Source organism: Fukomys damarensis, unplaced genomic scaffold (genome assembly GCF_012274545.1).
Source record: "Fukomys damarensis isolate Sample0158 unplaced genomic scaffold, DMR_v1.0_HiC HiC_scaffold_30, whole genome shotgun sequence".
Lineage (NCBI taxonomy): Eukaryota > Metazoa > Chordata > Mammalia > Rodentia > Bathyergidae > Fukomys > Fukomys damarensis.
This window is the reverse complement of record NW_022900942.1, coordinates 3,091,221-3,105,673: the sequence shown is the minus strand read 5'-3', so window position 1 is coordinate 3,105,673 and position 14,453 is coordinate 3,091,221. Positions and strand designations below refer to the sequence as shown.

The window sequence follows — 14,453 nt, the reverse complement described above, 5'->3', positions numbered from 1 at the left end:
ATATTCTTCAAACAAATGTCCACAAGTTAAATATTTATATTTAAGTTCTATATACATTTGGCAACACTTCTGAATTGTGAAAAACAATGTCTTCTTATTGGCTTCTGTATTTTTTTTCTTCTATATATATCTGGTTTATAAAGAACAATGTGTAATGAAGAAGAACATTAGAGAGAAGAAGCCCCCATTCACATAAAGTACAGTTTAGTCTTTGGGGAAGAAAAAGAGGACAAAAAATCCTTCCTCCTTATAAAAATTATTTTAATTAAAGGCAATAAAGAACAAAAGCAGCAAGTAAATATATGAAAAATATTCCACATGAGTGGTCATTGGAGAGATGCAGATGAAAACAACACTGAGATTCCACCTCACCCCACAAATAATGGCTGCTGTGAAGAAAACAAACAGTAACAAAGGTTGGCAGGGTTGTGGGGAGAAAGAAACATTTCTCCATTGTTGGTGGGAGATCAGACTGGTGGATCCACTATGGAAATCAATATGGATTTACCTCAAAGATCTGGGACTAGAGGGTTCATTTGACCCAGCCATCCCTCTGCTGGGTATCTTTCCAAAAGAATTAAGAGAATCATATCACAGTGATATATGCACAAGTATGTTTGTAGCAGCACAGTTTGTAATAGCTAAAACTTGAAAACAGCCCATTTGTCCATCAGTTGGAGATTGGATAAAGAAGATGTGGTTTTTCTATAAAGTGGAATTCTACTTAGCCATAAAGAATGAGAAATTAGATTCATTCATAGGAAAATGGATACATATTGAGGATATACTCAAGTGAAATACATAAGACATACATGAGTAGTTTCTCTGGTGTGAAAAACTATAATAGTACATGAGATTCTAATGATAGAATTGACAATGTGAAATAGGAATAAAAGGGCCAAAGGTGTAGGGAAAGTGGGAAGGGTAGGGGAAAGATAATAAGGGAAAAGAAAAAATATGAGAAAATGAAAAAAATGGAAATAAAGTGTTTGTGAATGGGGAGGGAAGGAGGGGATGAAGGGAGGTCAGGGACAAGGGGAAAAAATGAGAACCAAGACATGTCAGGTAAAGGTACAGATCCTAATGATGAATGTAACTGTACAGTATATATAAAATGTAGAAATAAATTCATTTTAAAAAAAGAACAATAGCATCTTAGGCTGTGGATTCATCTCCGTGGTTCTGCCACCTGCCTCACAAGCACAAGTTCCTGAGTTCGATCCCTGGTACCAAAATAAATAAATAAATAAATGAACAAAAGCATCTTTTTGCATTCAGACAATGGTACAGATTCATCTGAAGCAGAAAGTATTTTGAAACTCAGGTTGCAAAATCTGGAGGCTAAATTAACATTAAAAGTTTGTAATTGGGACACATGACTATAAAACACTTATTATCCAAAGTTTTTATCATTCCTATGTTTTTCTCTTTTCCTTCTTTAGGGATGTATTGCTCAAACATTGTTTATCTTTTTAAAATCATATAGTACATTACAACTATTATCCTGGGCTTTGGTGGACTTTAACTTTGAAGAACTGTATCTAAACTTACCATGATTAATGATATCATAGGTTAGCAATATGACATTAGTATACACTGTACTTGGCAATCATTAGAAAGCACTGAAATGATAATGCTTTTAAATTTTATTTTGCTTTGTATGATTTCCTTTGTATGAAAACCATAAATATCTGGTGAGGAATATTATTCTTATTTTAGGAAGGAGAGTGGATATCATTATTCTATAGAAACCGGATGACAGTCCATCTTTCAATATTTTTCTGAATATTATTCCCCCAAACAAATGTGAATACATAATGTATTGCAAACATATAATAAAAATATAGTGCTACATACAACACAGACACCTTGAGTGAATCTCTGATCTACAATTTGCTTTGTAAAAAGGTTAAATGAGGAAAACTTATGGAGGCAAAGGTATTGAAAGGATCACTAATTTATTTTTTTCTTTTTACTGAGTTTATTGGTACATTCTAGGTATACACTACAGTTACACTCATTACTGGGATCTTGTACCTTTACATGAGAGGTCCTGGATCTCATTTTTTCCCTTGTCGCTACCCTCCTTTCACCCCCTCCTCCCTTCCCTAATCACAAACAGTTTAATTCCATTTTTTCATTGTCTCACACTTTTCTTTTCCCTTATTCCCCTTCCCCCACCCTTCCCTCTTTCCCTACACTGTTAAACCTTTTCTTCCTATCTCACATTGCTAATTATCCCATTAGGATCTTGAGTACTATTATAGTTTTTTACACCAGAGAAGCTATTCAAATTCACACATGTGTGACTTATTTATTTCACTTAGGAGTATATCCTCAATATGTATCCATTTTCCTATGAGTGACTCTAATTTCTCATTCTTTATGGCTAAGTAGAATTCCACTTTATAGAAAAACCACATCTTCTTTATCCAATCTCCAACTGATGGGCAAATGGGCTATGTTCAAATTTTAGCTATTACAACTGTGCTGCTATAAATATAGGCGCACATGGGTCACTATGATATGATTATTTTAATTCTTTTGGAAAGAGAACCCGCAGAGCTATGGCTGGGTCAAATGAAACCTCCAGTTCTAGATCTTTGCAGTATCTCCATATTGATTTCCATAATGGTTGCACCCATCTGCACTCCCACCAACAATTGGGAAGGGTTCCTTTCTCCCCACAACCCTGCCAACATTTGTTATTGTGTGATTTCTTGATAGCAGCCTATATTGACAAAGTCAAGGACAAAAACCACATGATCCTCTTGATAGATGCAGAGAAAGCATTTGACAAAATTCAACACCCATTCATCATAAAAACCCTGCCAACAATTGGAATAGATGGTCTATATCTCAACTTAATAAAGGATATATATGAAAACCCAAAAGTCAACATTGTTTTAAATTGCTAAAAATTGAAAACCTTCATGTTACAATAAGAAACAAGATACAGATGCCCACTATCACCACTCCTCTTTGATATAGTGCTGGAAACATTAGCCATAGAAATTAGACAAGAAAAAGAAATTAAAGCAATAAAGATAGGAAAGGAAGAAGTTAAACTGTCATTATTTGATGATGATATGATACTCTATATTGAAGACCGAAAAAGCTCCAACAAAAGACTTCTAGACTTAATTGACACTTTTAGCAGAGTAGCAGGATACAAGGTCAACAACCAAAAATCAGTAGCCTTCTTATACACAAATAACAGACTCATTGAGACAGTAATTAGGGAAATAATTCCTTTCACAATAGCATGCAAAAAATGAAGTATCTAGGAATCAACCTAACAAAAGAAGCACACGACCTCTACACTGAAAACTACAGCACTGTGAAAAAAGAGACAGAAGTGGTTATAAAAAAATGGAAAAACACCCCATGCTCCTGGGTAGGAGGCATCAACATAGTGAAAATAGCCATACTATCAAAAGTGCTATACAGATTCAATGCAAGGCCAATTGAAATTCCAACACTATAATTTACAGAACTAGAAAGAAGAATCCAAAAATTCGTTTGGAACCATAAGAGACCTAAAATAGCAAAAGCCATCCTAGGCAACAGAGACATGGCAGCGGGTATAACAATTCCCAATTTGAAACTATACTACAAAGCCATTGTGATAAAAACAGAGTGGTACTGGCAAAGAAACAGACCTGAGGATTAGTGAAACAGACTGGAAGACACAAAAACAATTCCAGATGTACTCAGCTACCTAATCTTTGACAAAGGAGCCGACCATCCCCACTGGAAGAAAGATAGCCTCTTTAACAAATGGTGTTGGAAAAACTGGATATCGACCTGCCAAAGATTAAAACTAGACCCTTATCTCTCAACATGTACTAAATTAAAATCCAAGTGGATTAAAGATCTAAATATTAAAAGAGAAACACTAAATTTGCTGTAAGATAAGTTAGGTATAACTCTGGAAGACACTGGCATAGGAAAAGACTTCATGAACAAATTCTCAGTATCACAGGAACTAACAGAAAGAATCAACAAGTGGGATCTCATCTTATTAAAAAGCTTCTGCACTGCAGAAAAAATCACATCAACATTAATTTCTTTTTAACAAAGCTTCAATTTTGAAGAAAATTTTAAAAAATTTAGAGAAGTTGCATTAAATGAATTATCCCTTTTCTGGGCACTATTAAATATAGTGTTAAATATATAAATATATAAATTAAATGTACTGTTAACTTGTTGGTGAAAGAAACCCTCCTATTCAGATGTACGAATATTAGCATCAAAATATCTCCAAAGACCAGGCTTCAGTTCCAATCTTTATGTGATATCTTAGTAGATCTCCATGTCAGTATTCTGAATACATGGACTATAATTTTCCCATCTCTATTGCACAGAGACAACTGGGATCCATTGCTCTGTTAGGTAAGACAAAGCAAAAATAATTACAGGTACTATTTTAAACACACATGTATAAATTCCATATATAGATATGGATATAATAATTGTCTAGCTTATATAATTACAGGGAGAATTAAATTTTCATATTTATTAAATTTAATTAGTGGTTCTCAGTCTCATAAGCCGATAAAAATAAACATGCACTTTAAACTGTTCAAATAACCTTGCCTCAGATCAGAAAATGAGGAATTCTTGGTATGTTCTTTATAAACTAGGGTTAAGGTAGACCCTGGTATGTATAATGGTATATTAGTAGTCCACTTACTGTTTCTTACTGTTAAGAAAACTACTAATTTCAAAATATAAATATTCAGCAATATTTGCTTCATAACAAATATGTATCAAGATGTGAATTTTCACCTTTGAAGTATGAGGTCTAGGTTTCCATGAATCATTCCACTTTCCTGAACACCTCTACTCCAAAGACAATGACTCTCTTTAATTTGATGGGTGGATTTTCCTGTCAGTTTACATGACTATATTGCGTTATGCATCTATAAAGTGTTCCTAAACAGCTTATTCCTAAATTACATGCACTCCACTAAATAGTATACAACACAATAACTATTGCCCTTGAAATTTACCACTTGGTTTTTTTTTTCATTGAGTTTATTGGTACTTTTTAAGAATACTGTACAGTTATATTCATCATTGGGATCTTGTATCTTTACATGTCAGATTTTGGTTCTCATTAGAATACCAAAAAATATTCTAGGCAACAGAGACATGGCAGGGGGTATAACAATCCCCAACATGAAACTATACTAGAAAGCCACTGTGATAAAAACAGCATGGTACTGGCAAAGAAAAAAACATAAGGATCAGTGGAATAGATTGGAAGATACAGAAACAACTCCAGATGTACTCAGCTACTTCATCTGGAGCCAAAGGAGCCAACCATCTTCAGTGGAGGAAAGATAGCCTTTTTAATAAATTGTGCTGGTAAAACTGGATCTCAACCTGCCAAAGATTAAAACTAGACCCTTAGTTTCACCATGCACTAAAGTAAAATCCAAGTGGATTAAAGATCTAAATATTAAAAAGAAACAGTAAAAATGAGAACCAAGACCTGTCATGAAAAGGTCCAAGTTCCCAAAGATGAATGTAACTGTACTGTACACCTAAAATGTACCAATAAACTCAATGAGAAACAAAAGAAGCAGTAAACTTGCTGTAAGATAAGTTAGGCAGAACTTTTGAAGACATTGGCGTAGGAAAAGACTTTATGAACAAATCCTCAGTAGCCTGAGAACTAGCAAAAAGAATCAACAACTGGGATCTCATCATTTTAAAAAGCTTCTGCACTGCAAAAGAAACCATTGATGGTGTGCTTTTAAATCTTTCTGTGACATATATGCATCTGTTTCTAAAATTTTAACTGAGAGGGGGTGAAGATAGGGCAGGGGTATGGGGAAAAATGAGAACCAGGATATATCATGCGAAGGTACATGATCCCAATGATAAATGTATACTGTGTACTTAAATAGCACCAATAAATTCAATGAAATAAAATACAATAAAAATAAAATTTTAACTGATACACATCATTAACTAATAGGAACATTATGTAACTTAGAGTTTATTGTTATCACAATCCTTTCAAAATTCTGTATTTCACAGAAGTCCAAATCATGACATAATAAGTGGATAAAGGCTTGTTGGTGATTTCTCACAATGGAGGTATGTGTAGTATTACTATAAACCACTTATATTTTTTCAAAGAAAAATCAATTATTCTCATGTACATTGCCTTTTGCTTAACATGTATGACCAACATATCATTGAGATCCATGTAGTATTATATCTTCCAAGAAAACTGATCAAGACAATTTATATTTCATTAGGAGTATTATTTCCTTTTTTATTGGTAAATTGTAGGTATACCATACAGTTACATTCATCATTGGGATATTGTACCTTTATATAACAGATCTTGGTTCATATTTTTGCCCATCCCCCTGGTCTCCGGTCCACCCCTCCACCCTTCCCTATTTACAAAGATTTTGTTTCCATTTTCCACCTTTCTCTATTTTTTCTCTTTTGATTCAAAGAAGGAAATCAGGAAATGAACATTTCAGTCCTATATATTGACCTTCTATAATACATAAAATGTGTGGGAATTTCTCAATGTCCCTGCACTCATACTGCCTGATGGAAAAACAGAGAATAATACTCATAACTAGACAACATGCAATTCTGGAATCTAATACATATTTCACAATTAAAATTGTTTTTAAATAAAAAATTCAGTCATTTAGGAAACAATAATTCTCTTGACTAATAAAACTGTCAAATTGCTCTGGAATCTTACAATTACATGAAGTTCTAAGGTTATCTCACCCCAAACAATCAGTTTTATTGATCTTCTCTCTTTGTATTTCTTTCACTTCTTTTATACTCCTGAAAATCTTCCCATGGTTTTTGAATGATTTAAAGCTATTATGCTTTTAATGGTACTATTGTTCTCATGTGTCCAAGACCTAGAAACAAAAGCTAGTCAATGGGATGTTCCTGAAGGATAAATTTTCAGGTAGGAAAACACCAACTTTTTAAAGTAACAATGATGGCCAAGATTTGTGAAGGAAGGAAGGACCTATGCAATATTTAACAGATTTTTATTTTGATGCCTTCTCTGGAACAAACACACTATAAGCTCCAGAGAATCAGCAGGAAAGCCGTTACTTCTCCAAATGTACAGCACATACTTACACAAGGGCAAAATTAAATACATTGCAGAAGTAGGAAAACAGCAACTTCAAGTCACAACATATTTTGGTTGAACACACAGAGATTAATCTTGCTAATAATTAATATCTAAAATACTTATCACAACTTATACCTTTGTCACATATTAACTTCCTAGAAACTATTGTCTGTTTAATTGATATTCAATGCTGTAATTGCAAATAGAAACTAATTTAGATGATAATGCTGAGTCCCAGAAATGCTATCAAACTTCCTTAAGTTAAATAACTTGTAAATGGAGCTGAGAGCAGTAAAAACTAAATTGACAATCTTTAGGTAAGTTGTACTAATCTTTTACATGGTTTACCAACCATCAGAAAGATTTAAATACAGGTACAGAGGTTTTGACTTCAGGTACAGTTTTCAACTTTTTGCAGTATCCTGAATAGGAAGAAATCAAGACCTGACTTTAAGTCTCCTTTTCCATTTGGGTGGGATGGTTTTAATGCTGCATGGTCAGCTGAAAGGATAATGCAAAGCAGGAAAACATCGAGGTCTGTGCTGTTCTCATGGGCTTTCACTTTCTGTGTTCCATGCTCGTGACCTCAACCATTCTTCCTATGGTTGACACACCAGGTTCCATGTGTAGCTTTATACTATGAGCTATTGGGAGCCCAGAAGAGGAACACACAGTGAGCAAAGTGTGTCTCTTAGAATGACAGGGTGATTGAGTTGTCAAGGGGAAAAACTGCGATGATTCTCCTCCTCAGGTACCCTGTGTGTAATCAGACAGCTCAATTCAAACGTGGCTTCAGTGTGCCAAGCTATACATCAGTACATGTTAGATAAAAAATTTCTTTCTCATTTCTTTTCCATAAAGCAAAATAATGTGGCATTCATCACCTGGGGAGGCCTGTGTAGATGAATTGAAACAATCTACATAGGACACTCGGCACTCAGAAGTACATCAATTATGATCGATGGGGTTATTATTATTGTCATTCACAGCCTCATCCTCAACATTTCCTTTATAATCCTTTTGAAGTTTTCAGGAAATAGTTCAGAGAAATTCATTTTATTATTTTCTGCATGTGATGTCTTTGAAAAGAAGAACCAATGTGTGAAGAAATCTAAACCTTGAATGAGATTTCTAGAAAACCCCACAACCATACACATAAATTCTGTGCCTTCATTGCTAAAATTTGGTATGGAGATGATCTCCCATTTGGCTATCCAGAAATGTAATATTGTCCTGATGATGAACACTCATTGCTCTTGATATTCCTTCCTCCAATCTGCATGTCTTTCACCATTTAGTGCTTTGTGCTACTTCTCTGCAGGGTCACGACATGATAGAAAATCCAGTGTCCTTTCTGTAACTATTTCCCAATGAAAATCCATGCTCTGTCCCCAGAATAGAGTTGCACACAGTCTCTTACAGAAACTTGCCAACACAGACAACCATAGGAGGACGAGACATAGATATGGTGCCTGCAGACTGGAGCCCTCAAACATCTTCTGGAGACATGAACTAAATATTAACTATTATATGATCTGGTAGAATAAATATGTAAAGCTTTTAATTAATCAAATTTGCCCATCAAAAGCTCTAAGGACTCTCTAATATTTATGGGAGAAGAAAGAAAAATAAATCTCCACTAAATTTGGGGGAGTACTTCCTACAATAAAAAGGAAGTTTAGTTATATGTTCATTCATTTTCAAGATCTATCTGGGGTTTTTGTTTTCACTTCTGCTATTGTAAACTTTTTAATTAAAAATTGACAGTATTCACTGTTTTTAAGTGCAGACCTCAGTGACGTTAATTATACTCACACTATAAGTACCTGCATAACCTAAATCTGCTTACAGAAGTTGTTCTTCACAAACTAAAATTTTGTACTCCTTAATAGTCCCATACTTCCTGCACTCATACATTGACTACCACTATTTTACTATGATAAATATGAGATGAAAATTTAAAACTATCTAATAAAATATGATCACAGAAGCAGAATGTATAGGTATAAGTGTTTAATTTTGCTGTCTTTTTTACTTTATATTTTACTAGATACCACAGGTCCTAATATTATAATTTTCTACCATGGAGCCTGCTCAAACTACTTTTGATGTCCCTATTCCTCAGGCTGTAGATGAATGGATTTAGCATTGGAGTGACCAATGTGTAAATGACCGAGGCCACCAAACAATTTTTCGGAGATTGTGATACAGATGAACCAAAGTACACACCAATACTTGTTCCATAAAATAAACAAACAACTGAGAGATGAGACCCACAGGTGGAGAAGGCTTTAAACTTCCCTCCTGGTGATGAGATTCTCAGAATGGAAGAAATAATTTTATAGTAAGATAAAAATATCCCTGATATAGGAAAAAATCCAAATAACACACCAGCTATATACTTTAAAATGTTACCTGAGAAGTTGTCAGAACAGCCAAGATTAAGGATTTGGGCAGGGTTACAGAAGAAATTGGAAATGAGCACACCCTTGAAGTAGGTAAATTGTAAGACAATCAAATTGTGGAGTTGAGAGTCCAAGAGGCTAAACAAAAAAGACAGCACAACTAAGAAACCACAGTGTCGAGGATTCATAAGGACTGGATACTGCAGGGGGTGACAGATGGCCACATACCGGTCATAGGCCATCACAGTCAGAAGCATGTCATCCATACTTCCAAAAAGAACATAAACAGACATCTGTGTGAGGCAGCCCACATAGGAGATGACCCTGCTGTGGCTCAGGATGTCCACAATCATCTTTGGGATGGTAGTGGAGGTGAAACAGATGTCAGCCAAGGACAGGTTGGAGAGGAAAATGTACATGGGGGTGTGGAGTTGGTAGTCAGAGATGACGGCCAGGATGATGAGCAGGTTCCCAAGGATGGTGACCAGGTACATGGACAGGAACAGTCCAAAGAAGATGGGATGTAGGTCTGAATTCTCTGAGAAGCCCAAGAAATGGAACTCGAAGACCTGTGTTAGATTTTCTGCTTCTATATTCCTTGAACACCTTTGGAAGTAAAAAAAAGTTGGAAGAAAAGAAGCACATTAATAAATACACTATATTTTGTATGTGGTTTGAGTTCATGTATTCAAACAAATTATTTGAACTTGGAGTCCATACACCTTCAACAATATTTCTTAATTGTGATGAAAGCAATTCCCTCTGGAACTTTTTCATTATTCTTCTTTGTGTTTTTAATGTCCTTCCAAACCCACCTACTTCACAGACACTCAAAAATGTTATAGCCAAAAATATAAGCAACTAAGAAGTCTTTGAGCATAGCAAAATATAACCTCCTCTCTTAGTTAATAATAAAGAGTGAACAATAACCTGTACCCTTTCAGAAAAATATTTCACTGGCAATTAAGAAGCAAACATATTTATCTATAACCAACGTATAATATTTATCTACTTATGATATTTATAACAAGTCCACAAAAGTTCAGACTGTGTCATCTGAACACTAATGTGATAGTTCATTGATAAATATAGGTATGTGCCTATTATGGCTCAGATATATTTTATCATTCTTGGATTCCAGTTTTCTCTCTTTCATACAAGTAAATGTTTGCTCAAATTAAATTTTTCTTTTAAAACATATTTCATATGTAATTTTATATCCTTGAACTTTGTGAAAACATCATAAACTTTGTCTTCTTGAATGCGCATAATCATATCACTAACCACATATGTGGCAATGGTGTACACTGCAGAGCTCAATGATTTAAACATAATGAAACATAGCTAGTTGTGGGGACACATGCCTGCAATTCCAGTAGTCTGGGAAGCTGAGGCAGGAGGATTGAAAGTTTGAACTCAATGTGGGAAACAGTGATTTAGCAAAACCCTTTCTCAAACAAACAAATGAAGCAGAACTAGGCATGTAACATTGGGTTCAATCCTCATTCCTTCCCCCCAAATGTAAATAAATGTTAAGAAACACTTTGTATTTTTCCTCCACAGGTTTATATTTGTCAAGCCAATATATTGGTAAGCTTTGTGTGTGAATATAGACATATATTTTTTTCTTTTTTGAAACTACATTCTTAAGCAACCTGCATATGCTCTTTGATTTTTTTCTAATCAAAAATTATCTCCCTGAAAGTGAAGGACTTTAGCACCATGGTCAGTTCCAATGCCCAGGTTTGAAACCTGACCTTCCTCCTATCCCTGGTTCATAGGCTGTCAAGTAAATCTTTCCTGAAACATGGATCACAAGGCTCCTTACTTCAGCTACCTGAAGAAAACTCAAGTTGATGATTTTGTCAGCTCACACTATATTTTGAAAGCAATACCAAGAAGGAAAGTACAGGAAATAACTAACATATTTGACAGTTTTGTCTATTATAATACAGCAACAATAACTGTCTGCTTATACAGATGTTTTAAAGAAACTTTTTTAAAACTTCCAGTGCTGAGGCATTTATCTGCCATGTAGAAGACCACAGAATTGATTCACATCACTACAAAAGGAAAAAAAAAAGCAAACAACAACAGAAATAGTTACATGCATAGACTACTACTTTTCAGTTTCATACATCAAGGTAACAAACTGGAGACTTTAAAAATATCTAAATATTCTGATTAAATTAAACCAGTTGAATCAACATATCTGTTAAGTGCATATATCACTCCTTCTGATATTTCCTAAAATTTAGAAAATTATTCATTAATACGACTTAATATTATTATTTTATTAATTAATGAAATTGGTTACTAATTTTAAAATATAATCTAATGCCATCTGCAGGAAAACTTCTACTTTAATCAGATAGAATCTATCACCTACATAATTCAAGTATTTGTTATTTTTGCATTATCCTCTTCTCCTGCACACTTTTTCTCCGGAGACAATTGCTGTCATGAATCTCATTTTCTTCTCAAGGTTTCCATGCCAGTCCAACTTTATAAACCCATAAAGAGCTTTCTTAATTATTTACCTAAAGAATATCTAAAATCATCTAAATGGAATACAATGAATCACCTATTACCCATGAGATATACTAGCTACATCAGCACGTGGATTGTACTTCTCTCTGTGAAGTAGATACATCTCCTTTGAATGATTCAGATGCACAGCATTACCTGAGGGAGGGACATCAGCTACTTATTGCAACAATCCTTTAAAATTCTTCTGCCTTCTCCATACTGCACAAGTGAATTTCCATATGAGATTTTCCAACAATTGATAGACATAAAAATATACTATTAATCATTTATATTTGTTATCCCAATAAAATTCAGTCATTATTTAATACTTCCTCTTACTCATGTACATCTGTAATCTCTGCACTTAAGAGGCTGAGGTAGGAGGATCTCAAATGCAATGCCATCCTCTATCCTACAATAAGACCATGTCTCGAACCTCCCCCAAAAAAGACAAAAAAGAAAAGTAATTTCAACTGGTATAGGGGGTAATTTTTCTACTTGGCTCTAGTAGAAGAGAAAATGTGAAAATGTCCTGGGATGGGTGTAAAAACAACAACAAGCAAACAAACAAACAAAGGACATTTTTGTCCCATATCATTGACTTCCTACAATATGCTGAAAATGCATAAATCACTCTAATTCCCTGAGCTCCATGTGTTTCATGGATATAGGGAGAACAAAAGCCATCCACACCATATGTTTGGCAAGCAGTCTAGATTTAGAAACTAATAAATATTTTGTAATTATTAGGTTTTTTAAAAAATTCAACCATTAATATAATGATACTCTCATTACGAGGCTCTGGAGCCTTGGAATAATGTGAAATATTAAAATGTGTCTAAGAAGTCTCATCTCCAGCACTAGCCTTGCCTCCCTACTTCTCTTTGTGTCTCTTTTGTTTTTTGTATTCTCATGAACATCTCTTCCATGGTCGTTGAATAAGCGAATGTTTATTTATTTATTTATTGTGGTATGAGGCATTTAATTTGGGCTCTTGTATTTGCAAGCCATGCAGCAGAATCACTGAGCCACATCCTTGGACCAGAATGAATGTATGAATGCTATCATTGCAGTTAAGTGGAATTGTAGGGCCCATAGGTCCACGTTATATACACAAACAAGTGTTATTTTATCTTGCATTTAATGCTATGGGAATTCTCTGACAATGATGAACTTGCAAAGAGAAAACTATTAAGTGTATTGAAGCTACATTGGTTATAGCCAGTATCTGTGAATAAAGGAAAGGTATATTCATGGTTTAACATGCATTATTATTTTAATGTTTATTCATTATTATGTCTCTTCTCTGCCAAATGTAGACTCTGGGAATTGGTTATGAGAGACATTGATCTTTTTCAAAATATATTGCATGTACTAAATATAAGGAAAAATTAAACTGTAATGTTCAAAACAGTAAAACAATGATCTCAAATCACAAAATCCTTTAGTTGACTGATGTGAAGATAATTCTTATTATTGTGATTAACTAGCTTCTATTTCCTCAGATTTTATACTCATCCTATGTTAATCTCATAGAGAATATTCATTACCTTTCATTTATACTCAGTGCAGTTGTAGGAACTGGAATTCCACTCAGATGTAATAATGAATGGGTTTAGTAATCCTATCAACCCTCCCTATGTTAAGGAGATAACACCTGGACCCAAAAGACATCAATTAAATTTTCAGACTGTGGGTAAAATATTCTACAAAGCAGAGGGACAGAGTCTTAACTGCAGAAACACTCTTTTTTATAATTGAGTTTATCAGTACATTCTAGGTATACAGTACAGTTACATTCAATACTGGTATCTTGTACCTTTACATGACAGGTCTTGGTTCTCATTCTTCCCCTTGTCCCTGCCCTCCCTTCACCTGCTCCTCCCCTCCCCATTTACAAACACTTTATTTCCATTTTCTCACTTTTTTTTCTTTTCCCTTATTCCCCTTCCCCTACCCTTCCCACTTTCCCTACATCTTTAGCCTTTTTTAAAAATACATTCCAAATTCCAGAGTATGAAGGAAAGCAAGGCTTGAATTTGTCTCCTTTTGTGATTGAGTGAGCTGATTCAAAATTTCAAAAGTATATGGAGACCTGCTAGGATGTTATGGTGTAGATAAAATAGTGATCAGTGCTGAATTTTCAGTGCCTGCACTTTCTCTGATCGCTGGATATGAAAATAGCCATTCTTCTTGTAGCTGATACAGCAGCTGCCACACAATGAGATCTGCAAGGACCCCCAAGAGAAGTTCACAGTGAGAAAAGGATTTCTTAAGGGAGTGAGAGGCTTTATTACTTAATTTTTGCACAACTCTATGCTCCCATACAGCAACCCAAATTGCATGATAGCCCTGATGATGGGAAAGCAATGATCCTGATAGTT

General features: G+C 34.6%; 1 protein-coding gene across 1 annotated transcript; it reads right to left on the bottom strand.

The window, feature by feature from the left end:
- Window positions 1–9,203: 9,203 nt before the first annotated feature.
- Window positions 9,204–10,148, bottom strand: LOC104869830 (putative gustatory receptor clone PTE01). Its single transcript, XM_019209213.1, has one exon. The coding sequence runs from the start codon at window positions 10,032–10,034 to the stop codon at window positions 9,204–9,206; it is 831 nt and encodes a 276-aa protein (XP_019064758.1). The 5' UTR covers window positions 10,035–10,148.
- Between the last annotated feature and the right edge of the window lie 4,305 nt (window positions 10,149–14,453).